The following is a 26,262-nucleotide window of genomic DNA, read 5'->3' as shown; positions in this document are numbered from 1 at the left end:
TTATGACGACGATTTGTGAGACTGGTAAACTTATGATACGTACGATGGTCTTTCGTTCTACACGGTGCATTTCAAGGTCCTGCACCCATCCGTCGGTAAACTGTACCTGGGCTTGTTGCAGTGACCTGAAGTTACTAAACTTCACGAGTGTATGCACTCACTCCAAGAACCGTATGATTATAAATATGAGCGTGGTGAAAGTTGGGCACTCTGTCCACTCTGTGTGCTCGTAAGGGTCTGACCCTTTCACTCCTTTGATTTTTTCCTCGTATCTTTTCTTTTTGTTTTGTACATACCTTTTTTGTGCGGCAAAGAAAAAACAAGAAGGTATTGGAACCGGAGAATGAACGTTTTGCGGTGCTGCAAATGTTTGCATTTGATGCGATACTTGATTGTTTTGCCACTAGTTCCCGGCATGCAATGCGCGAAAATCACGTGATTGCTAAACAAGGGGGAGGGTGCATCCAGCCTCCTCAGCTGTAATTGGTCCAGCCCAGAGTCGATCATGACCAATTGGCCAATCCAACACCTTTCAGTACATATACCCTTCCTTTAAAAAAAAAAAAAAAAAAAAAAAAAAAAAAAAAATCCATCGGCCCATAAAAACAAAAAGTCGCCAGCGGCCCACCGGGCAAATGCCCAGTGGGCCACTGGCCAGTCCAGCTATGACAGAAGGGATGGTAGATATATTGGACAAGGATGTTGAATATGGAGCTGCCAAGCAGGAGGCAGAGAGGAAGACCTCAGAAAAGATTCATGCATGTAGTGAGGTAGGACATGCAGACGCTCGGTGTGACAGAGGAGGATGCTGTCTGTCACACGGTGGAGTTCCTGCAGATCCCCAACTGCACTGGCTGAGACTCAAACCATGACAGAGCCTCCACTGTGTTTCACAGATGGACACACTGCTGTACCTCTCTCCTGACCTCTCCTGTACACACTGGCCACGATTTGAACCAAAAATTTCAAATGTAGATTCACTCCACAAGACTCGTTGCCACTAATTTTAAGTCCAATTTGGCAAACCTCTCCCTGTTTCCTTTCATTAAGAATGGCTTGTGGACAGCCACTGAGAACATTTCTGAGGAGGCTTCAGCGAACAGCAGATGGATCAGCTGAAGGGCCAGATGCATCTCTCAGGTCCTGTGTCACGGCTTTGCTTGTGTGTTTTTTTCATGTAACTCTTTAGGACAGGACGTTCAGAGACTGTTCATCTGCTGTAGACAGGCCTGCCACCTCTTTAATCCTCCACAGATGTTTAAGGACTCGCTGCGCAACATAAAAATGAATGAAAAAGCAGCCAACCTCCAACCTTCATGAAGCCTGGAGCAATACTGCTCAAGAGCACTTTACAAACATACCAAGAGGGTGTCAGTCACCTCGATAGCAAAACAAAGTTTGCACAGTACTGTGTATGGTTACCTGTCTGTGTGTGTGTGTGTGTGTGTGTGTGTGTGTGTGTGTGTGTGTGTGTGTGTGTGTGTGTGGGGGGGGGGGTCTTCATTAGTATGAACAAAATGTAAAAGTGTTTAATAAAAGCTTGACTGAATTTGTACAGGTTTTATTCAGAAGTCATTTATTTAAACTGTTCGAGTTGTCACAAATCAACACTCATAATAAAAGTCAAATGCAGGTTTCATGAGGACATAAAGTGTCTCCTGCTTTTATATCTTCTTAAAAACAACATCCAGGTGAGTCTCATTCACTGCGTCGGCCGTTTAGCGCTCCAGCATTTCACTTTAAACCCCCTGCTGTGCGGTGGGCGTCAGTGACATCACACCCCTGCACAGACACGCCCTGTTTCTAGCCCTATCACAGCCATCGTTACATAAATGATGACTGGATTAGCATGTTCACCTGCAGCAGCACGGCAGGAAGACACATGTAAAATCACACTAGCAAGCATCAGAACACAATTTGGTAAATATTAAAATATACAGCTCCTAATATCTCTACATTCATTTTTACCCAGGAGCATTGCATCGATGCATTTAACGCCACTGTCTAAAATAGCTCAATAATGCCCATCTGTGTGAATCAGGTAGAAATGACAACACAAAAACACGTAACACACGTTACAATAAGGCCTTTTCTGTGTGTTGTTCCAAAAAGGGGAACCCTAGTAGCACATAGACTTCATATCTTAGTGTTCAAAACACAGCAGCCAAGGCACAAAACAAAAGACCCGAGTAGGAAATCATGCTGCCCGTGAGAAAAAGACACGATGCACAGACACGCACACGGTTCACGTCCGTGTTTGTAGAAGAAATACTTTTTGTAAAGGCATCAGAAAGGGCAGCGTCTTCTTTGTGCACCAGGGGGCGCCATAGTTCTCCTAAAAAGTCTAAATCTGTCGCAGAAAAATACAACTTCTTCAATCATACGAGGGATTCAAATACAGATTACAGTGAATAATGAATAAAAACAGCCAATAAAGTGATTTATCAACAGATTTACTACAATCAGAACTGTGTGCATGAGCAGCCATGTGGACATAAATCAGTCAGAGGAGTTTGTTCCATTTAAAATAGATTACACCATATTATACACAAGAATTAATATGTTTTAATACAAACAATATTTTTTTTAAGCTCTCACTCAAAAAAAAAGCAAAGATGAACTAAAACGCTGTCCTGAATATTTTCAAGTTCTTATACTACAGGGACCAGAAACGGCATCGCAGTGATCACGCGCTCTCATCATACGTGTTCTTATTGTTTTGATATTAGTGTTATGAGTGGTGTCACATTCGGTGGATCAACAATCATCTGTGCTTCTTTGCTCAGAGGCAAACCTACCCTGACCTGAAATCATCAACGGACCATGTTGGAGACATGGAAGTGGAAGCGAAGCCGTGGACTCGATGTGAAGCCACTATCTGGTTTTGGGTAGTCTGCTGTTTCTATTTGTCTGGTTGGTCAGGTTGTTCAGGACGCAGTTGTTAGCCAGCGATGCCAGTCTGGAGTTAATCGCATCCTTCCTCTGCTCCCAGCTGCACTCACCCCCGTCTTCCTCTTCTTCTTCATTGTCATCTACCGGACTTTCCTCGTCGCTGCGCACGTCACCCTCGATCTGTGGAGAAGAATAAAAGTTAACCATCCGATTCCTCGTTTCCTGCTATCGCTGCTGCTTAAACAGCCTCTCGTCTCACCTTGCCTACAAAGGCAAACCTGTAGACCATGCGCAGGATGAGATAGGCCCAGTAGATGTGCAGCAATTGTAGCACGAACAGAAGAGCGTTGAAGAAATAATAACCAAAGAAAGGCTCGTAGAACTGCATTGAAACGATCAGGGTGGTGTGGATGATCCTGGAGGGCAAACACAGAAACAGTGAGATCAGCTGTTCCTACAAACTCTCGGGCTTCAGAGCATCGTGTGTCGTACCGATAACGGGAAACTTTATCTGTGCTCTAAGACAAACTGTACATCAAACCTAGTTGGACATTTGCACACCAACACATGAAACTACGTCTGATTTAACAGTTTCTTACCTGCTTGGAAAGACATACAGCCTCGTGACGAGGAACACCAGAGCAAAGAGGACAAACAGGACGTCGCATGTCTTCGCCCACAAGGCGTAGTGTAGCATCTTACCCACCTGTCAGAAAAAGGAAGGTAAAAGTTCCTGTGACTTAGAAAAGACAGTGAAGACGTTTAGGTTAAGTGCTGTGGGTGTGAGCCCACCTCCCCACAGCTTCCTGTTCATCGGCCCCTGACAGTAACGACCTGCTCAGGTGTTTTCAGGTTATGTCATCAGGTTTGATTTGTGGTCATACAATTACTGATGTTCTAATCTCGGACGTACGCCAGGGTCAGCTCCACCCCCATTTTCACTTTTAAATATAAAAAGTCATTTTTAAACATCGAGCACTTCAGTGTGTTTGTCCTGCAGGGGTCTCAGATCTGAACAGGTTCAAGTGTAAAGACGTCACCTGAGTTTACTGACTCGAACGTTATCTCTTTGTTCCAGGTGGTTTTAGCGCAGCGAGAGAGAAAACAAGTGGGTGTGGCTGGCTCGAAATCAAACCTCAGACTCACTGATGAACTCACCTGCACTCAGTAACTAATCATCTATTGGATATGAAGCCAGCATCGTTTTCCCTTTATGATTTTTATCAGCGTCCAGGCGACACCCTGTCACGCCCGAGTTGACACGACTGCATATTTCCTCATCTCATGTAACGCGGAAACAATCATCATCGTCACTTCTTATCATTGAAACAGCCTCACAACACCCACGGACAAAGGAACAACTGTCACCGAGGTGGTCAAACCTTTACAGCCAGGACAAGCAACAACAGAACGAAACCTCTCGCTGTGCGCGGCTCACAGGACGTGTGTGCTCGTATGAAAGAAGAAGGAAATTCACAAAAATACACAAGTTCCTCGTTTGTGCAATAATCTGCCATTTTAAACGTTTGTGTGCGAGCATAACGATGCAGTCTCCTCCACACTGCGCCGTGCAAAAGTCTCGAACCACCACTCAGTGTTTTATATTTTGCTTCCGAGGTGCCAGGCGCTCCTGGAATTTTTAAAAGTAGCCTTGAGCAGCGGTTTTAAACTTTCTCACCCATTTTCAGTCCAGTCCTTGGACCTGAGTCACTTAACACTAGGGCTGCCACAAACGATTATTCTGATAGTCGACTATTCAGATCATGCATCCATTGGACATACAGCGTACAGCTTATTGCACCAGCAGCATCTGCTCTTATATAACTATCATTAGCTTACAGCTTTAAGTGTTTAAGGTCTGTGCTAACTAAAAATAAAGACAAGATGATAGTTTATTAAATTTTAATGAAATTTGCAGATTGTTTCGGTGAAGTTTAATAAACTCCTTGCTATCTAAAATATAACAGGACACCAGAGTAAATTCTCCAGCATCTCACACTTCTGATAATCAGTTGTCTCCTTGACGTTTATTCAGCTGTGTAAAAACTATAACTTTAATCTCAGACAAACCGATTTACTCAGGAACAAATAAAATACTAAAAAAAGCCAAACAATAACATTGTTAAGTTATCTAAGTGACTCATATATCATGTTTAACCTGACTAGCGAAAGACGGCGGTGGGTTTGAAAACGATTTGCCGGGAGTCCGGTGTTCTCACGGCTCTAGTTAGCCTAGCCCCCGGCTAGCTATCGAGCTAGTGGGTAACAGACGTCTCCGAAAACGTCGGAGCGCTTTTGAAAATATGTGGTGTCCTGATAAACTGAGCAGATATTTGAGGTTTACACAGCTACATTCTCGCCTGAAAATATGTTAAACGTTTATTTTGTGACCCAGAAAGAATAATAAGAGTAATATTAAAACTAACTAGCTGCCGCCATTGTTGGAAACTGAGCTGGGCTGCGCTATGAATTCTGGGACACAGCTTCTTCTTCTTCGGGGTTTAACGGCAGCTGGCATCCTTGTACATGCAGTGCTGCCATCTTCTGTTTCAGTCCGTTATTACACTCTTAAATCCTGCTGCTTATTCCTGCGTCTTTTGGGATCTTACAAAGCTTCAAACGACGCGTCGACTATTAAATCAGTCGTGACTAGTCGACTAATCGTGGCAGCCCTAGTTCACACTGATGAATCGGTCAAGCTTGAAAAAAATGCAACTCAAGTGTTGTGTCTACACACAGCAGACAACTTGGCAAAGACCCAACTCAAGTTGAACCTCGAGGCACTTGCAGGTTATTAGCAGCCTGCTGACCGACTCCCATTTCTTTTGTTGAACTTGTGAAAAAGGCCAATCATAACAGAGTTTGACAGGAATATTTCAGCATCATGTGAAGTGTCTCTGTGAATATTTTTAAGGGAAATGAACACACAGAGGACGAGAAGAAATCCTGTCCTTGAAAACTTGGGAAAAACCAGCAAAGACCTGTTCCGGGACCCGAGGGATACATCTGTCCCTTCAGCTAATCGTCTACTGTTCACTGAAGCCTCCTCAAAAATGGTCTCAGTGGAAGGGTGGCTGTCAAAACGTTACTCTTAAGGCAGGGAAGCAGGGAGAAATGGGTGGGCTATGCCAAATGACACAAGAAATCCAAAGAAAATCAGTGTCAACAAGTCCTGTGAAGTGATGAATCCACATTTGATCCAAATTTTGATTCACCATTTGGAAAGCATGCGATTGGCAGCACTGACAAACAAACTGCCACTGCAGTCAAAACGAACCTGGATGGAAAACATGGACCAGCCTCCCAGAGCCTGTTCATAGTTTCCAGTGTGGTATCATCCTGACAGGGAATGGAACAAAGTACAGCCTCCAAGAAGAGAGCTTTGGGATGTGCCTCGTGAAGCCTCACAGAGTTCAGGCTGTGTTCCAAAATAAAGGTGGTCATACGAACATTGACTTCCCTGCTGTGGCAGACGCTTGTGAACGAGGCAGCGTATAAAAGTCACTTTCATTTCCAAATATGCTGCACTTACTTCCCTTTTGTTAGAAAACAAAGAATGAAGTAGTGGCGTTTGTACTCACAGTGTATCTGGAGGCAGGTGTGGTGTTTTACCTCGAGAATAATGTCGGCAGAGTCGTGGACCAGCATCACCAAAGTGCCCACCCTCACATAGTTGGCAATGTAGGAGAAACCGATGAGAATTATGGTGGCAATATGATGAACCACCTGCTCCTTGAAATCCTAAAACACAAACACACATGCATGCACGCATTTAAAAACATGCAGCAGCATAAACAGCAGCTGCACGGGTGCCGTTTGAAACCAGCACTGATTCGTTAATTTAAATAATACAAATATGACAGCAGCAAAGCCTCCTGAAGGACAGAAGCACTGAAATGATTATAGTATTCAGTACAGTTCAGGTTTCTGTGGAGAGACTGAACTGAATATTTAATATACTGTAACACTCAAAGTACAGAGTTATAGATAATTACAGTTACAGATAATCCAGAGCATAATCTGCATTTGCTTTTTTTACCATTGGACTAAAACGTTACATTTCAGGGATTAAATGTGGAATAATAATCAGGTTCTTTATGTGTTTTCAGTTAATACTCACTTTTCGCTTCACATCCACAGAGATGCTCAGAAGCAGCGACAAATAGAAGCTCATCTCCAACATGTAATACCAGTAATGAGCCTCAGACACAGGCTGATGAAGGAGAGGGAGAGAGCAGCTCAGTGTGATCATTCAGTGGTTAAACAGAAGCTTTTCCAACACCATGCTTATTTGTCCAGACTTAGAAAGCAACAATGGTGATGCACGCAGCAGCATTCACAGACAGATGTGTTAGACTGTTAATCACTGAACTCCAACGTGAACTCTAACTACATGCTTTTGAGGAACTGAAAGAGTTTAATAAACAGTTTTCTGAACTGATTCCTTTAAGTGTGCTGAAGCAGGTCTGGACTTTTTGGGGTAGTGCAGGCAGATATTCAACTCTGCTGAGTATTTACAGCTTCACCTGTCTAATAGCTTCAGGGCTAAAGTCTAGCAAAGGTTCAGTGGCCACGTAAGAACTCCTCGCTCTCATTTACAAGCACAGAGGACGTGCTTCATGCACAGGAAGTCATGGTGTAATCTTAAAGAAAAACATTTGGAGAAGACTCAAAAGTGAAAGTTTGCAGCGACACAATGACAGGAAGTTGACTGAGGTATTTACCCTAAAATACGTCCTTTCTACCCGTCTGAGAAAAAAATCAAGTCTGCAGTAGCAGAGCTGTTATCGGTTAAATGCAGATAAAGAGAGCCGTGGCTTCCAGGGAAGAACGTGTGCCATCATCCACACGGCAAGTTAAAAACTCAGGCAGGAAGGAAACCACAAAAGCATTCAGAGCTTTGCAGTCAAGGAAGTCGCAGTTGAAACATTGTGGATGGAGTCTGCATTAAAAACGATCAGCGTGCTCTTTCTGCACTTTCCTTGCTTTAAGTAGATCCTATTGTTCTTATGACCTGAGTGATGCAGATTTTCAGTTTTAGCTCACAGACATCTCTGCCACTTAATTCTTCATGAATATAAATGTTAACTTAACAACAGAGCAAAGAATCAAATGACCATGAATTAAAGAATCTACGACTCATGTTACACTTGCTGCAAACCCCAGCATTTACACCCCAACGGCAAAATCTGTGTCCTACCTGTTTGGGATAACCCCTCCAGCACTCGCTCTGATCCCAGAACCACGGCGTCTAGAGGATGGAGGAAACGATAAATCTCTGTGCCTCGATCTTACTTCAACAGCGTAGTAAGCAGATGTAGATTCTCAAAATTCAGTGAAAGTCTTTTAAAGAAAAAAGTGACGACACACTTACATCAATTAAAGAGCCGAGCCCTGCTGTGAACGACGTGAGGTAGAAGAAAAAGCGCCAGCTGCAGATAAGAACAGACGCATCATCGATTAGCGCTGGGATGTCACAGTGGCCCACTTTGATTTTAAATGGGCGAGACGAGTGACAAGAAAGTTTTCGTTTATGAACAAAACTATCATGACCTGGATGATAGTTTTGTAGATGAATCAACAGAGAGACTGAAAATGTCGTTTATATGGTGGTAATTACTTTGGTGTAGCATGAAGCTCCACTGTGGACGTCTTTATCATTCAGAAAAGCTATAAAACTTAAATGTTGTAAGAAAATGTAAAAATTCTGTTCACATTTTCCAAAGCCATCTAGTGGGCCGGATCGGTGTCTTTGCTGGGCCCATTCTGGCCCCTGGGCCTTATGTTTGACACCCCTTATTAGCGGATGCTGTGTAAATGAACTACATAGTTCTATGAGATCAGACAAAGATGTGACCAGGCACACGTGTGACATCCGTCCAACAGGAAATTGCTCAACGACTGAGTGTATGAGAAGAAAAACTCACGAGGCCTCGCAGAACTTTTTGGTGCTGCTGGGTCTGTCCTGGTTCCTTCTGTGTCTAAACCAGGTCTGGATCTTTCTCTGCGAGAGTCCACACTGCTTCCCCAGGCCCACCACTTCACTCTGAGCGCGCACACACACACACACACACACACACACACACACACACTATGTAAATACGAGCTGCTTTCTCATAGCAGGCATTGTTACAGCTTCATCACAGCTCTCGTCCTGTCGACGTGTAGCTCTGCACCCACAGAGATAAATGTGCTCGACCACTGTTAGCGTGACCTTCCCTCCCTACATCCTACATCACAGCGCCGAAGGTCCCTCTGCTGAGTGAAACCTAATTACAGGGTTCAGTGTGACACATGCATGTTTTTATTTGGCTACACAGGCTCTCTGCACCCCCAGCATCAGCTCCAGCACTGTATCAAAGGATAAACTGTGACACCACACCGAGCAGTGAAATGATTTTCCCACGATTGCGTTGTGCAACAGAAATACAGTCGTTGTATTCAGGAAATAAATCTACTTTGTTTCACAGCGTGTTTGTGGCCAAGTTATTTACATGGGGAACAGCAAAGTCGTTAGCTGCTGCTGCTGCTGCTGCTGCTGCTGCTCGCGGCCCCATGGAAATAGATTTGCAAATAAGCCAGAGCATGCGCACACACACACACACGGGTAAAAACAATGTAGAAAGGCGCTCGTGGAGCGGTGCGTCTCCACTCGATATGCTCAGTCATGCCTCGTCCTGACAGGTGTACACCCCTGCCTGTCTGCACAGCAACACGGCTGCTCTGCTGCAATGCCAAATTACACCAAGAGGAGGGTGGAGGACTTCCATGATTCGGAGAAAAGTAACAGTTACAGACTAATAGCGCTGGTTTGTCCTCAGATTTTAACTAATTATTCTGATTATCAGCAACATAATAGGAAAGATTAATAGGGTGGCTGGATAAACTGTGGCTGTAGCTCAGGTGGTAGAGCAGGTCATCTACTGATCGGAAGGTTGGTGGTTCGATTCCCGGCTTCCCCTAGTCTGCATGCCAAATATCCTTGGGCAAGATACTAACCCGAAATTGCTCTCCGATGCATTCATCGGAGTATGAATGTGTGTGAATGTCAGTTGTGCTTGTGCGAATGGGTGTGAATGGGTGAATGCACAAGTTGTGTAAAGCGCTTTGAGTGCTCAGAAGAGTGGAAAAGCGCTATATAAGAACCAGTCCATTTACCATCAAAGGGACAGATGGGATTATGTTTAAAAGGAAGATAACTGCTTCTCTCACAGTGCAGCGAACACGCTTTTTGTAAGCTCGAGCCTCGCAGCCTGAGCTGCATCTCTGTGGGGACGGCCCGTTTTCAAACTGTTCCTCGTTCCAGAGGAAGCTGGCACACAATCTCACTCTTTCTCCTGGATGGAGCCACACCCAGCACGCATAAACTGTTTGTGTCACACAGTAACAGATGTTCCTATTTATTAACATTAAGAGTGCCTGGCTCAAGGTGAGATTTTCCATTTAAATTTGCATAGACTTTGCAGGATGCTTACATATTTATATAGATGATCATGAGATACAGTTTATGTAGTCGTTCTTTAACCAAGACGGAGGTCTGGGCACAGATGTCATTTTTGAGCTCAGTATAAGTATAATCCTAAAAAATGGGAATTGCTTTGTAGGTTTTCATGTTTTCACACACTGAGGTTAATTATGGAGTTCCACAGGGTTCAGTGCTAGGACCAATTCTGTTTACATTATACATGCTTCCCTTAGGCAGCATCATTAGAAGACATAGCATACATTTACACTGCTATGCTGATGACACCCAGCTCTATCTGTCCATGAAGCCAGATAACACACACCAATGAGTTAAACTGCAGGAATGTCTTAAAGACATAAAGACCTGGATGGCCGCTAACTTTCTGCTTCTTAATTCAGATCAAACTGAGGTTATTGTACTCGGCCCTGAAAATCTTAGAAATATGGTATCTAAGCAGATTCTTACTCTGGATGGCATTACCTTGGCCTCCAGTAACACTGTGAGGAACCTTGGAGTCATTTTTGACCAGGACATGTCCTTCAACACACATATTAAACAAATATGTCAGACTGCTTTCTTCCATTTGTGCAACATCTCTAAAGTTAGAAATATCCTGTCTCAGAGTGACGCTGAAAAACTAGTTCATGCATTTATTACTTCCAGGCTGGACGACTGCAATTCATTATTATCAGGAAGTCCAAAAAACTCCCTGAAAAGCCTTCAGCTAATCCAAAATGCTGCAGCAAGAGTCCTGACAGGGACTAGAAAGAGAGAGCAGGTTTCTCCTGTATTGGCTTCCTGTTAAATCCAGAATTCAAAATCCTGCTCCTCACATACAAGGTCTTAAATAATCAGGCCCCATCTTATCTTAATGACCTTGTAGTACCATATCACCCTATTAGAGCACTTCGCTCTCGCTCTGCAGGCCTACTTGTTGTTCCTAGAGTATTTAAAAGTAGAATGGGAGGCAGAGCCTTCAGTTTTCAGGCCCCTCTTCTGTGGAACCAGCTTCCAGTTTGGATTCGGGAGACAGACACTATCTCTACTTTCAAGATTAGGCTTCAAACTTTCCTTTTTGCTAAAGCATATAGTTAGGGCTGGACCAGGTGACCCTGAATCCTCCCTTAGTTATGCTGCAATAGACATAGGCTGCCGGGGATTCCCATGATGCACTGGGTTTTTCCTTTCCAGTCACCTTTCTCACTCACTATGTATTAACAGACCTCTCTGCATTGAATCATATCTGTTATTAATCTCTGTCTCTCTTCCACAGCATGTCTTTATCCTGTCTTCCTTCTCTCACCCCAACCAATCACAGCAGATGGCCCCGCCCCTCCCTGAGCCTGGTTCTGCTGGAGGTTTCTTCCTGTTAAAAGGGAGTTTTTCCTTCCCACTGTTGCCAAAGTGCTGCTCATAGGGGGTCATGTGATTGTTGGGTTTTTCTCTGTATCTATGAAGCGCCTTGAGGCGACTTATGTTGTGATTTGGCGCTATATAAATAAAATTGAATTGAATTGAATTGAATGTTTTCAGCACACTAGAAAAATCGGTGCATTAAACTGATCTTTAACCTATTGGGCTGCATGCTTATAAGTGACTTCAACAATTCATTTATTCATATATTGGTGGAAAATTTACTGTATTATACAGATGAGTGTCACATTTAAAGCAATGACTCCCTGTTACGTGTACCATAGTTACAGTAGTGCACTCCACGGACAGTTAGAGGGTCCTGTGAACACCAACCTGCGATGGCTGCTGGCTGTGCTGTTTATAGAACGCTTCCAGCTTTGGGATGGAAGCGGCTCGAATCCAAATCCGATCCTTCACACCTAAGACTTTGCTGAGGGGGATGGCGATGACCCTGAGAAGACAGAGACCAGAAGAGATGAGGAGGGGAAAAAATGCATTTTGCTGCTGTTTTATATTTATATGCATATATGTGCATAATAGCAAATGCAACCCTGTTAATAAAACAAACGGGAGTAATTCGTTTTGCAGTACTTGAAGGATTAATGTGTGATGTCATCAACAGCTGCTCGATGTGCTCCAAACACAGAAGAGCAACAGAGGAGCTCGTTACAGCCTGTGGAGCTGCTGCCGTGGGCGGGTTGTGCCCAGACAGCCATTATCCGATCCAGCATCAAGAGACACTTGATCTGTGTGTGTGTGTGTGTGTGTGTGTGTGTGTGTGTGTGTGTGTGTGTGTGTGTGTGTGTGTGTGTGCGTGTGTGAGCGTGTGTGCGCGTGTGTGTGTGTGTGTTACAGACGGAAGGAGACAGAAAGATCGACAGAATAATACAATATGAGGGTATCAGCAATGAATACATGTTTAGATAAATGTGCGTGTGTGTAATTCTATCTCAGAGATAATGATCCTGAAGTGTGCACGCAGGGAGAGATCGGAGATAATGAGAAGGTCAGGGCAGCTTCACAGAGGGACACACAGTGCTCTGGTTACAGGAACACACACACACACACACAGCTGTGGCCTGAGAAGATTGCGTGGAGACACCTTCCAGCTGGCCGACGTCTACGCGAGCACAAATGACGGTGCCCACCTCTACGACCTCTACGACTCGCACACAGCACACGCCATCATCCTCCGACCCCGGACTACTCTCACAGCTAATGTTACCAATCTGCTAAAACATCGCTGATGAAGGCACAGACGAGGATGCTAATCTTCAGCTCTCACAGACAATACAGCAGCTGACGATGATGATAATGGAAAGGCGTTCAAGCTGTGGTCATGTGGGCCGCGTCTCTGCCAGCCCCGAATAAATTCTTGTCCTGTTACCAGAGGAACTGGTTAACTGTACAAACAGGTTTACTGTGACGTTTCTTTTAAAGCAGCTTTGCTCACAAGCATAAATGTGATGGGCAGAATACTGTGAAAGCTCTCGTCTGTCTGATTTTGTGCCACTAACATTCTGAAACATTCAATCCTGTAAAACCAAGAAAGTGTTTGAGACGCTGAGACAAACGCATCATCAGACCAGATGCACTCACAGATTAACTGTAGCCTCGAATTATTATTATTTCTCTTTAATTCATCCAAAGTGTTCAAATGTTACGTTAAAGTAGAACGCTATGAAATGCGTATAAAGAGGAGTGAAGATCTACTGTCTTCTAACTGAAATATTCGAAAACCAAACGCAGTCTTTTAAGAAGTGTCAGGTATCTGAAGATAACATTCAAATCCCTTCAGCTGTGACAGCAGAAATATTCTGACCTTTTCTAGGGAACCTCTTGAAGCACCGGGAGGACACATTTAATAAGCACTAGTAGGACTTTCTGTGCGATCACCCCGACAGCAGTCACTGGCTGGTTGGTGTGCACTACACCTTGCAGAGGCAGCTTACAGAGAATCAGCATTAGTAGCCATGCATCGTAAAACCTCAGCTATAAACTTCTGTAGTTGCCATGTCCGAGTGTTTTCCCTCAAAAACACTCGGACACACTTTAACACAAGGCTGGAAGGAGCCTGGGGGGAGACGGGACTCTCACACAGCATGTAGCACATGAACAAAGGGAAAAGGAGGCGTTCCTCAGCAGCTTAGCAGCAAACACCCTCCATCCAGCCACCATGACCAAAACAAGTCAAGCAGAAAATTACTTTTCCCCCACAAACAGCATCACACTGCTTCCTTCAACTAATTAGGTAAAACTGAAAAGGACAAAACTGTGCGCCACATAACTTACTGCTCTGCTGATTTCAGCCAATTTAATGACAACAGCCAAAAACCAGAGCTCGCCGTGAGCTCGGCCTCACCTCTCAAAGATATATCTGATGGCTATAAAGATCAGAGCTAGTGGCAAGGTGTAGATGAGATGCCTGGGTAGAGGGAAGTGGCCCTCTCCTTCCTTCATCTCCATGTCTTTCCAGTGATTCCCAGGAGGGATCCAGAACTCTTCCCGCCACAGCCACTCGTTCAGCAGGGCCTCCATTCTGTGGGGCACGAAAGAGGAAGAGGTGAGTACTGTCTGGCCGCACAAACACAGTTTACCAGAACGGGAAGTGGATTCAAATTAATGACAAAGAGGACAAGAGGAAACTGTTTGCTCACGCACAGAAATGATGGAAAAGAACAACTGCACAGTGTCATCGCTGCTACTGCATCAGCTCACATGGCAACATGTTTCGATTACATGATCAATGACGGCGATTTCACCTCTTTACATCTAGTTTATCAGCAGTGCAGTGTTTCCCCCAGAAAATATTCACAAAACATTTTTAAGCAATAAATGAAAAAGCACAGCAGCAAATACGACACCTTCAAATGAATTTGAATTATTTCCTGTTTCAGGCTTTAACAGGTTACATCTCCTGTTAAATGTAACCACAGAGGCGCAGCAGCTGCCGCCTGTCACAAACATGAATCAGATGCAAACCCGCTTGTTCCTGACTCAATGGGACAATCAGCTTATCAGCCTTTCAGAAAAGACACCTGGTGTTCAGGTCCAAACACCTGAGCAGCGCATCGATATTATCAGCAGACGTGTCTGTGCCTGCTTTTCAGCAAAATCTGCGCAGCGCAGCCTTCATGCGTTCAAGTCTCTGTCTACACACACACACACACACACACACACACACACACTGTATGCTGTAAGCTCACTACTGTTATTCCCTGTAAACGGTTTGCACGGTCTGGGTTTAAAAGCTGCTGCTGCTGAGATCCAATCGATCCGCGTATCGATCAGGTCGTAGCTGTGGAGGAACGTGAGCGCAGATGTGAAAGCCTGCGCAGTCAGATGACCAGACAGACCGTAACCACTGTGCGCCGACTGCACGGCGAGTGCGCCAGATTAAAACGCGCAATAATTGATCCATCAGCTGTTATTCGCGGAAGCACAGCAAACCCACGGGTCCATCAACCATTCAACAAACCACGCAGAGAGCTTCGAAACAGCGTATCTAACACACCGCAGAGAGGAGATGTTGTGCTCACCTGTCCGCGATCCTGTGATGGGAGATGGAAAGCGAGGCAACAGCGGCAATTTAGAGAGGAGGGGCGTGTGGACGCACCCGCTCCTACCAGCGAGGGCGGAGAGCGGGCGTGTGCTGTCATCATCATCATCATCATCATCATCATCATTCTCTGCTCTGGATCTTGCGCCACAACACGAGGATCGTAGTATTTTCTCACCAGCCAAAATCTGCTCAGCCATTCACGGGGACAATGCCACGTGCTGCCGACAGGGGGCGAGAGGAGACGCGTTCAAATGAGATTTTCTGCTCGGGTTGTAATTTCACTTCTGTTTATTTTGGGGGGTTTCCAACGTATCGCAATTTTGGTGGTTAAACATGAGGCCCGGGGGCCAAAATGGGCCAGGAATAACTTCAGTTCGGCCTCTTAGAAAAATATGAAGGAGGGCAAAATATGGCTTAACTGTATTTTTTCAAAATAGGTTTTACAGCTTTTCCTGCCGACAGAGATCCCCCCCCCCCCCCCCCCCCCACACACACACACGGCTGTGTGCTTTGGTGTATACTACACCAAAGCAGTAGAGCGACAGTTTAATAATTAAATGACAGAAACCATTTTTTATTGTCTGCGACAGTTTGGCTAACATTTTCATCAATCAAACAAAAGTTTCTATTTTTTAAATATGGGACAGTCTGGACGCTAATTTTACACAGTTATCATGCAGAAAACTGAGATTTAAAAAAATGATATTAGGGTAACTTTTGGATGTCCAGTTAAACGTTTTTACACTAGCAGAAAGAGTTTCAGTGGTATGTGTAAAATTAATTTAACTTTCCTGGTCTAAATGTTTCATGAGGCAAATAGAAAATATTAAATTAAAGGGATTTTCTGATTGTTCTGGAGACGTCTAAACAATAAGAGGCCCAATGAGAGCTAATATCTTCATGTTTTTTCATGTATGATTGTATGTGGCTAACACATCTGCAAATGAAATCTTTACAGTTAAATATTATGAGCGCAGCTTTTAAAAGAGATTACTCGTGACCTCAGGATGCACTGTCACACAGTTTTACGAGTGATGTTAAAGATTGTGTGCTCGTTATCAGCAGACAGGAAACCAGAAGCAAAGCAGAGAAAGAAATGCGACACATCCTGTCACTGTAAAATCTTATCAACCTGTGTGTTACACCAGAGAGCTGATAAGCTTTATGAGCATGATCACATGATGTTGCCTTTCATTCCAGTCATATTTCAACAGCACTATGAATGAAAGAGAAATGCATGATGGGAAGAGCCCCACCCAGCAGTGCTTTATAACATACAAAGCTTTATTTTCTACTTAGTCACTGGGTCAAGGTCATTGAATTCAGTGAAAGCCAGTTAATTTATTTTGACATCTAAATATGTCACAAAACTTGCTTTTCTGCTTCTCACCCAGATAAAAAGTGATTATATAACTGGCTGGATACCAACAATGAGAACCTGCACAGGTGCCCGATCACATGTCGAAGATGATTTTGTTCTCTTTATTTGGAGCTGTGAACTAATTCAGTGTATCAGGTAATGCAAGAGATTCATTACATGCTATAGTAAAAGTGTGCGGTCTGTTAACATAAAACACAGTTCATGTGGTGTTGGAAAACCATTTACAGTAAAATAAACACATCTCCAAAAGTTGATTCTGTTCATCTGGACGTCTTCAGTGGGAGAAACGTTTGGTCACTCATCCAGGTGACGTCTTCAGTCTCAGCTGACTGCAGGTTTCAATCTTATAAACAGGACAAACTGAGCTTTTTGAACACAACTTTATGGATTTATTGAGCAGTTTTCTCACGAGGACCCAGTTTAGTCAGTGTACTGTTAGTGTGTGTGTGTGTGTTTGTTTGTGTGTGTGTGTGTGTGTGTGTTTATGTGGGGCGACTGTGGCTCAGGGGGTTGGGAATCGCCGGTAAGACAGATGGTGCGATATGGCAGCCTCGCCTCTGTCAGTCTGCCCCAGGGCAGCTGTGGCTGCAACCGTAGCTGCCTCCACCAGTGTGTGAATGTGAGAGTGAAGGAATAGTGGCATTGTAAAGCGCTTTGAGGGCTATATAAATGCAATCCATTATTGTTACTTATGTGTGTGTGGAACACTGGCGTTCAAATAAGCATCACAGTGAGTTTGTTTCCTATTTTAAAGCCAATCACAACATGAGATGCACAAACACGTCACACTGAGACAAATATTAGAATAACTGAGTTTTTCCCCATTAAAACGTCTTTAATAATGTATCCAAGCACATGTTGAGAAACTCTGAATGTCTGCCGTAGTTTCAGGTGCTCTCAGCAGTTCTGTACTGACCTTGTAGCCTTATTGTGTTACATTATTAAATTCTGTCCTGTTAACCATCCTCTCCTGTCCTCAGGGAGGAAAGCTCTCTATGCTCTTTACCTTCTGCATGGTTGGTTTTTGGATTCTTTCCCTTTTTGATCCCTGAGCAATCACGACGGGATTACATCACAACTTTAATTTAGAAAAAGACTGCTAGTATAAAGGTGAGCAGTTTTCTTTATGCACTGTGACCCTGAACCGTTCTCGTCATTGCCAGGTGTGTCTGTATGTGAGAACATAAGTGTTAGACATCAAGCAGACTTTATCCAGGGTGCACAAAGTCTATATGTTGTTTGACGATGTCCTGGTAATTGTCCAGTGAAATGACGATGGATCATTGGTTGGCATGTATCCTGTTCCTGTGTGCTCCATCCTAAACTAAACACAATATTTCAGAAGTGAGAACCTGTCGAGGACCTCCTGCTGAGTACTGCTTAGTAAGAATATGTCACCATGCCTGGATTTACAGAGTCATGTTAGCTACTAGTTATTTTTACTTTAATCTCAGGTTATTTACACCAAATAGCCTTTTCCCCCCTTTTTTGGCCATTTAATCTTATCAGCGCTAAAGAATCTGTAACTACAGTGTTACGTCCCCCCCACCATGGCGGAGGCAAAGGTAGGAAGGAGACAGCAACACTGGACAACCACAATCAATGAAGGAGGAAGACCACAGAAGAGTTAAGTATCAGGCAGGATTTATTGGTTGCTTGCCTGGATAGTCAAACTTAACAACAGAAAAGAGGTGGGGGAGGAGGACTGGGCGGTTGATCCAAATCAAAGAAATTAATAAAACAAAAAGAGGTCGATAGCTTCCAGGGCCTAACCTAATTGAAAGAAAAATGCAAAACAAAAGGCCTACCTAGCTACTCGACAAAAGGTCAGTGAAAACATACAAGAGTGGCATCAATCGCATAACCTAGTGTGACTAACAGAGTAAAATCTACAACCAGTGTACAGGGTACCCCAGCTTACCTGTCCAGCCTCCCACCACACACAATATAAAGAAGCCTGTTCGCAAATGTTTGTCAAAGCAGAAGCCAGCAGCCCCAGCTGGCCAGGGAGCGGCTCATTTGTAGTGTTCTTTGGAGTGTGATTGGCCAACTGAGCCCAGACCAGCCAATAGACACCTGCCAATCAACTTTGAACTGGCCAATCAGTGGAGGCCTGACGCCTGAAAGAGAAATAGAACACAAAACAGAGCACAAAAGCAAAGCCACACCCCTTGGCACGTAACAACAGTGTAGAGATACATGAGCACAGTGGTGGTTTATAGAGGGAAATGGGAAAATGGGTGGGTGGGACTGTGTTATCGGTGCGTGTATGCGTTCAGGGTCTTTGTCTGTGGGTGTTTGTGCTGATGCCCTGTAGCGCCTCCCTGAGGAAGCAGGCTGAACAAGTTGAATAAGACCAGCCCTTTTAGCAATCACCTGGTGACAGTGGGAAGGAAAAACTCCTTTTTAATAGGCAGAAACCTCCAGCAGAGCCACGCTCAGAGAGGGGAAACCATCTGTTGTGAACGGTTGTGGGTGATAAACCTCAATAAAAAAGATTCAAATATGAAAGGTCCCTTTTTTGATGTTGCCTAAAGCTTAGGAGATAGTTCCAGTTTACTATCTAACACAGCTGACAAATTGTGTCTGCGAGGAAGCAAAAAGGTTGTGTGAGAGAAACAGTGGTTACTAGATGTAACTCAGGTTCAAGGGACGTGCCCCTTTAGCCTTCATCACTGACTGGTGTCCAGTGACTTTAGACTTTAGAGCTTTTATTGTTCGGTTTCTTGCACACTGAAATTGGGTAGCAGGACCACAAAGGTGCAAAAGTAAAGAAAACAATCTACAACGAGGAAAAAGCAAAATATATGTATCCATATATGTGAGTAAACTGTAGACATGGTGTATGAAACACTGAAACAGAAACGTTGTTGGGCTGTATACAAGGGCAGTTATATAATATATTAAATAAATGAATAATGGTGAAGGAGCTATGGTGGATGGTAATTCACTGAGAACAAAATATTGCACCGAACAAGGAAAGACTGAGATATAGCACATAGCAGTTGATCAATAACAGCGTCAGAGTGGTTGTATGGGAGAAGTGTGCTCACACAGAGGTCTGACAGCTCACAGGAAGAAGCTGATCTTTAGTCTGCTGGTTTGCACCTGATGGATCTGAACCTTATCCAGAGGGCAGGATGTTGAATAGATGATGGTGTTCATCACCAACCCTTTACTCCACCCTTGAATATCAGCATGCAAAAGCCCTCGAGATGACTGGAACATATAATGTTTGCTTTGGTTACCATTTTAGTTTAGCATTAGCATTAGCACTACAGGTGTCAGGTATGTCAAAGGTAAAATCACCCAGGCAACAAATCAAATCACTTTTATTGTCACATCACATGTGCAGGTACATTGGTACAGCACATGTGAGTGAAATTCTTGTGTGCGAGCTTCACAAGCAACAGAGTTGTGCAAAATACAATAATGTAAACAAGCAAAATACAAGAATGGCTACATCTGAAACTAATAAATATGTACGATATATAATAGTATATGCATTTCTGGATGTGTATACTAAATGTTTTTCTACTTGTGTGTGTGTGTGTGTGTGTGTGTGTACACATATTTTACAAATTAAATAGAGTAAACAATAAAATAAAATATATAAAATATACAGAGTTGAATATGTGCAAAACAGTGGCATTACTGTACAGTATGGAGTGCATAATGTTAAAGTTCCAGTAGTGAAGCTGAGGTGTCTATGACGTGTTCAGCAGTCTGATGGCCTGATGGAAGAAGCTGTCTCTCAGTCTGCTGGTACGGGACCGGATGCTGCAGAACCTCCTTCCTGATGGAAGCAGTCTTTTAGGAACGCAACCCCTGATCTGTGAACACCAAATAAGAGAGAATTCACTACAGTGTCACAGGTGTTCACTCACCTGCCTTCACAAGCCTGTGAGCTGATTGGCAGATGGCAGTTTCCTTTTAATTTTTTCAAAGTGCCATTAGGTTATATATACTGTGTTTTGGACAAATGAGTAGTCAATCCTTTACTTCATGAAGGTCATTCATCAATCACACATGTAATTTTCTTAAACATGGTGATTTGATGTTGTATAATTACCTGATGAAAAAAGTTTGGAAAGCTCAAATCTGAATGTTCCTCACAAAAACATTCAAAAACGAACAACACAGCAGAAACACAGAGTACAACACGTGTGTGTCAGTGTGCTGCACAGATAAATCTCAGGTTAAAAAGAGAGAAAACAACAGGCTCTGCATGCAGGACTCAGTCTGAACACCAGGTATTTCTGCACCTGTATTATTACAGCGAACGAGTGACACACGCTTATGTTGCTGTGCACACACACCTGCATCAGCTGATGATGGTGTTACCTGAAGACTTAAAGAAAGAATCCAGTCACAGTTAACCTTAAGATGGACGGTTACCTTGAAAACGTGTATTAGAGTTCATATAAAACCATTTAAGTGAGACATTTACTCAAAATGCAGAAAAGTGAGTCCCACGCTCGTCTCGGGTAAAAAAAGTGTGACAAGAGTCATGGTGGGAACCTTTGAACAGCAATCTTATAACACTTCGAGTATTGAACATGAAGGAGAAGTTCTAAGTTGTGCCTCCTTTTGTCTTGGCCAACAAAAACACAGGCAGGGAGGTGGGGAATGTGGACAGGAAGCTGCAGGAAGCTACACAGCAGCAGCTCTGAGGCTGGCTGAGCTGGAAGTGAGCGGCGTCCTCCAAGAAACACAGACAGCGTCCCACAGATGTCAAATAAACCCATATTCACATCTCATCTAAACCCATTCAGTGTTTGTCCAGACACACGAGCATGCATGGATGCTTGTGCTGCATGTTTAACATTTTTCTTCTCTTCTCTTGTTTTTCTTGGTTAAACACACTCATGCTCGTACATTTAGCTTTGTCCCCTGGTCTCTGTCGGTCCCTTGTTTTGTCAGCACACCAAGACTTCTGTTCTGGAAGATTTCTTCCCTTTCTTTGTTTCCACTCTTTGTTTGTTTTATTATTCATTTATGTTTTTCTCAATTTTGCTTTCTATTAATTTCTCTCTTCAAACATTCTTTGTGCTCTCTGCTGTTGTTTTTATTGTTTTGCATTAGTTAATCTCAGAGTGAGACCAGTGAACTTTGCAGCTCTAAGAGCGAGTCTTCGCTCACTCAGTCTGTCAGAGGCGCAGTTAAAGCAACAGCTGCAGGCTTTCAGTAAAAACGGTGCTGCTGGAGTGATTGGAAGTCTCCTGACTGTTTGACCTCATTCAGCACTGACACAGAGGCTGCTGTGCTCCTGCAGGGGGCACCAAACATCGCAGGTTAAGTAGAGCAGCATTGGACAGGACGTCGCGCACACTGTGTTTTAAGCATTGCTGCTTTATGATAACTGTGCTTACTTAAAAAGGCATAATAATACAATTTTAAAATGAAAGAACAGATCTGAAGTATTAATCATTTTAAAGAGTATTTGTGCTTCAGTTTATAGCAGTGCCACTCCAGCAGAGGGTTGGAGTCAGAGAAAATATTATGTGCAGTTGTTTAACCCACAGAAGCGTCTAACCTTTAATTATTGAGACACACAGAGTGTAAACTGGATAAACATACTTTGTGTTAACAAGTTCTGCAGAACTAAAAGTGCATCGAAGCACATTTTCTCCAGAAATCACCAGTTACTGCTGTAATAGTTGTATATAAAAGACTTTACTCTGCTTTTCTTTAAATGAGAAGTGGAATAGAGGCACAGGCATCAAAAACAAGCTGCATTTAACCCTTGTAATGTCCTCGGGATTTCCATACACCAAAAAAATGACCCCAGGACAACACAAGGGTAAAAAATGTCCTTGTATATTTTATTTTAAACAAAAGACAAATTATCCTCCAATTAGTTTCTGAAAATAAGTCTCCAAGCCATGACCAATAACTGTAAAGGTCACGGTTATTTTCAGGAGAATAATGACAGCATCGTTGCTCTTAATGGATTTCCCCTGTGGAGGCAACAATAGAGAAAGAAAAGTGTAACCCGGCCAGCAGCAGCACGATTACGTGTGCCTGTGCACAGACATGTGCTCGCGTGCTTGGAAAAAGGTACATTTCCATCCTTCAAGGGGACCTGGAGAGGTAAACATCATTAGTCTTTGAGACGTTTGATGGTCCAGCATAAAGCCACAAAGCAGCTCTCACCCACCTGTTTACAGACTTAATTAACAGGCAAACTTCAAGCTAGATGGAGGCTATGTCATCAGTGGAACCAGGCTGGGGGTCATGCTCTCATAGCTTCACTCTGGAAGAATTTAAGAGACCTTAAAGTCATAAAATATAACCTCCCAGAGAAGCAACCTACGCTGAGTATTGGCAGCATTAACAGTAACAGAACTTATTGGTCTTCTAATCAGAAAAGCTGAGGAGGCAAGCAGACCACGAGACAACGCGTACACGTTTGATTATGTTTCGTTTAGTTAGCAAAAGGTCAAAAGGTCCATTTTTATCTTTTTATCCACAGTAAGTGGAAACAGTCTCACTCGCTGTCACCGTGAAGGCTGATAGAAACAATGGCATTAATCAAAGGTGATTCTTATTTATATGAACCATTTTTCATAAAGGATTAAAGAGGACATGAAGAGAAAGGGCACTCTGAAATTAAACTATAGTTACATTATCAGGTTAACGAGGGAAATGTAATCAACATGTCTTTGCAGGAGGAGGAATTACTCTGTGCGAGGAAGCATGGCCTTTCTTTGGCTGCCGTCATAAAAAGTCTATTTTGAAGCTTTAGTTTGATGAATGTGACGGTCCCGCGTCTGTGACTCAGTGTTTTGAGTTTGTGGTTTCACTTTGGTTCTTGTTGTTTGTTATATTTCACTTTGTTTATTTCTCGGCTTCACTTTACTTCTATTTGAGTTCTGGTTTCTTTGATCTTCTATGTGGTGTTTGAGTGTGTTAGGCTCTCGTGTAAGTGTTAGTCAGCGACTTCCTTCTGCTGTTTTTGCAGTCCTGTGTCTCTTCTGTTGTGTATTTAGTTGTATTCCTTGCCTGTGTCGTTACCTGGATTCTGTTCACCTGTGCCCAGCAGCGCTCGTGTCCTCTAACTGCCCTGTTGTGTAGATATAGTTGTGTCTTCCTCTGAGTCCTTGTCATAGTTTCCTTTCGTTGTTTTTCTGCCTGCATTGCTAATTTAAATGTTGTTTCAGTCTGACTCTGGGTCCTTTTCCTGTAATTTCTTAATTTTAGTGGTTAAAAAACTGTTAATCAGAGAAATCTGATAAATTAATAAATTTATGAGTAAATCAAAATGCTTAAAATGTTTCTGTGGCCCAAAGAAGATTTAACAAAGCCTTTAGTCTTCGAGGTGATCCATGTCTATCATCGTTTGCTGTGTCAAATTCTCCCATTGATTTCAATGCAGTGTTTGGAGTATTTCTTTGTTACCTTTTTAAAACAGAACATTTCGTACAAACACACAAATGCACACAGACACTGGACATTCATTAAATAAAAATGCATATTAACATAAATTTACTACAACAGTCAAAATAGGACTTAATGGGGAAAAAAGATTTGCATTAAAAAAAGAAGTTCTCCTACTTTAACGATTCGTTCGTCTCTCCACATCACTGCAGCGCAAAAGCTCTCTCAGCCATGTTTCAGTGATTATGCAGCTGCACTTTTCCAAAATAACCATCAAATAACCGTCTCGGGCTGAAGCAGTCTGCTGTCCAAACGTCTGCTCCGTCTTGATCTTACCTAAAAGTCTTTTGAAGATATTCCAAGAACACAGAGTTTAAGACCAAAAGGGATTTTTCATATTTAGTGTTTCTGACAAACATTTGAAATCTTTCCAAAAGTTCTGGATGTCTGGATATTCCCACAGCCAATGAAACAAAGCACCCTTTTCATTCAGGCATTTAGTGCACACATCTGACTTTTGTTGCCATGATGCCAGGTCTCTCTTGGAAATGAGATTTTTAATCTCAATGAGATTTTTACCTGGATAAATAAAGGACTAATAACATCTGAAACACTGGCAGAGACATGATGGGAGTTAAGTGCGTTCTCGTCAGCCACTTACTCTGAAGCTTAGTTTAGTTTTCTCAGTATTTAACTCATCCTGTAATCATTCATCAACATCTTTGTAGTGTTCCTCATGTACCACTTTATAGAAAGGCGGTGACATTTACACTGACAGCGCTGTGAACTCGTCAGTAACATTTGCAACTTACATTGTAGCAAAGCAACATTTTCTTTATTTTTCAAAACTAAACACAAAAATCAAACAGGCTAATGTTCAAACACGGTTTCACTGTTGTTCATGCAGCTTCAGAGGACGTGTCGCATGTCTCATCGTGGTGCTACATGCACTCATAAAAACAACAGAGATCAGTGGAATAACTGAACACATCTGACTGATGACATACACAGTAAATCACAACACGACCTCCTTTGAAAGAAAAGCAACAATTCTGAAATCAGCTCTGTCACGTGGACTTGGCCACACTCTCTCATCCATGTCAGAACAAATGTTCTCACTTGCCAAACATCTTGGAAAGAACCTTCAGGCGTGACGAATCCAGCCGGACTCTGGTCTGCTGTGATGTCCCTGCATGCCTCATCCACGGCCCGGAGAAGGGTCACGTGTTGATGCGGACGCCTACCATACACGTTCCACCTCAATGTGGAGAAAATTCCTCAATAAGGTCGAGGACAGCAGGAGCATCAGGGCGACTACACAGCAGCAGAGTGTGGATGGCTCTGAAACCATTGCCTGCACCAGCTGAGATTGGTGGGACATGAAAATGTCCCATTTAACAAGACGCACTGTGTTTCTAATGTAGCCGCACACGGTGATGTGTTGGGTACTTCCTCTTCCTGCTCCATGTTACAGTACTGCTACGTTGCTATGGAAACCACTCAATAATACTTGCGGCTGAAATGAATCATCAGTAACAAACTGGTGTGAGTGGATCTGAAATTTCCATGACCAAAAATGAAGTTAACATCAGCCAACATCTGAAGTGTAATATGTAAATAGTTTTTGGAAATGGTAACGCTTTGATGCTGAGTTGGATCTTTGACTTAGCTTCATGTTATCCGAGAAACTGGAAACCTGGTTCTGAAGCTAACGTAGGAAACAATTCTTACTACGGTACAACCAGTCCTGCAGCAGCTCTAAAACGTCTGGAAAGAGAAAACCAGGTGAAGCCGAGCTGCCAAATCATTGCTATCAGCCTTTCGCCCTCAGCTAGGACTACACCTGATGACCTGCTATTATGCAAACCTGCTGTTTAGCTACTTTTGTGCGGGCTAAAGGTCACAGACATTCTCATGTATACATGTGTTTTGTGGCATTCCTCTGAGCTGTGTTTTATTTCTTCAGCTCCTCTGGTTCGTCCTATCACTGCCCAGTCTCGACAGTTATGTATATAATAATAATAATAATAATGATGATAATAATAATAATAATGATGATGATAATAATAATGATGATGATGATAATAAGAATAATGATGATGATAATAATAATAATAATAATAATGATGATAATAATAATAATAATGATGATAATAATAATAATGATAA

General features: G+C 43.0%; 1 protein-coding gene across 2 annotated transcripts; it reads right to left on the bottom strand.

Moving 5' to 3' along the window:
* Positions 1-1,545: 1,545 nt before the first annotated feature.
* On the bottom strand, positions 1,546-15,534 carry LOC146640881 (ceramide synthase 2-like). 2 transcript variants are annotated; one of them, XM_085397825.1, is made up of 11 exons: positions 15,310-15,534; positions 14,133-14,309; positions 12,104-12,221; positions 8,820-8,938; positions 8,267-8,324; positions 8,093-8,143; positions 7,013-7,105; positions 6,505-6,633; positions 3,492-3,598; positions 3,152-3,308; positions 1,546-3,072 (listed from the first exon to the last, which is right to left on the bottom strand). In XM_085397825.1, exons 2-11 carry the CDS (start codon positions 14,306-14,308, stop codon positions 2,875-2,877), a joined length of 1,206 nt encoding a protein of 401 aa, XP_085253951.1. In that variant the 5' UTR covers position 14,309; positions 15,310-15,534; the 3' UTR covers positions 1,546-2,874. The 2 variants fall into 2 exon arrangements, with proteins under 2 accessions (XP_085253951.1, XP_085253952.1); XM_085397826.1 differs by lacking the exon at positions 15,310-15,534 and adding an exon at positions 14,635-14,767.
* Between the last annotated feature and the right edge of the window lie 10,728 nt (positions 15,535-26,262).

This window comes from Rhamphochromis longiceps, linkage group LG23 (genome assembly GCF_057381845.1).
Source record: "Rhamphochromis longiceps isolate RC_006_pf linkage group LG23, R_longiceps_female_GT1.1, whole genome shotgun sequence".
Lineage (NCBI taxonomy): Eukaryota > Metazoa > Chordata > Actinopteri > Cichliformes > Cichlidae > Rhamphochromis > Rhamphochromis longiceps.
This window is presented reverse-complemented; position numbering and strand designations above follow the sequence as displayed.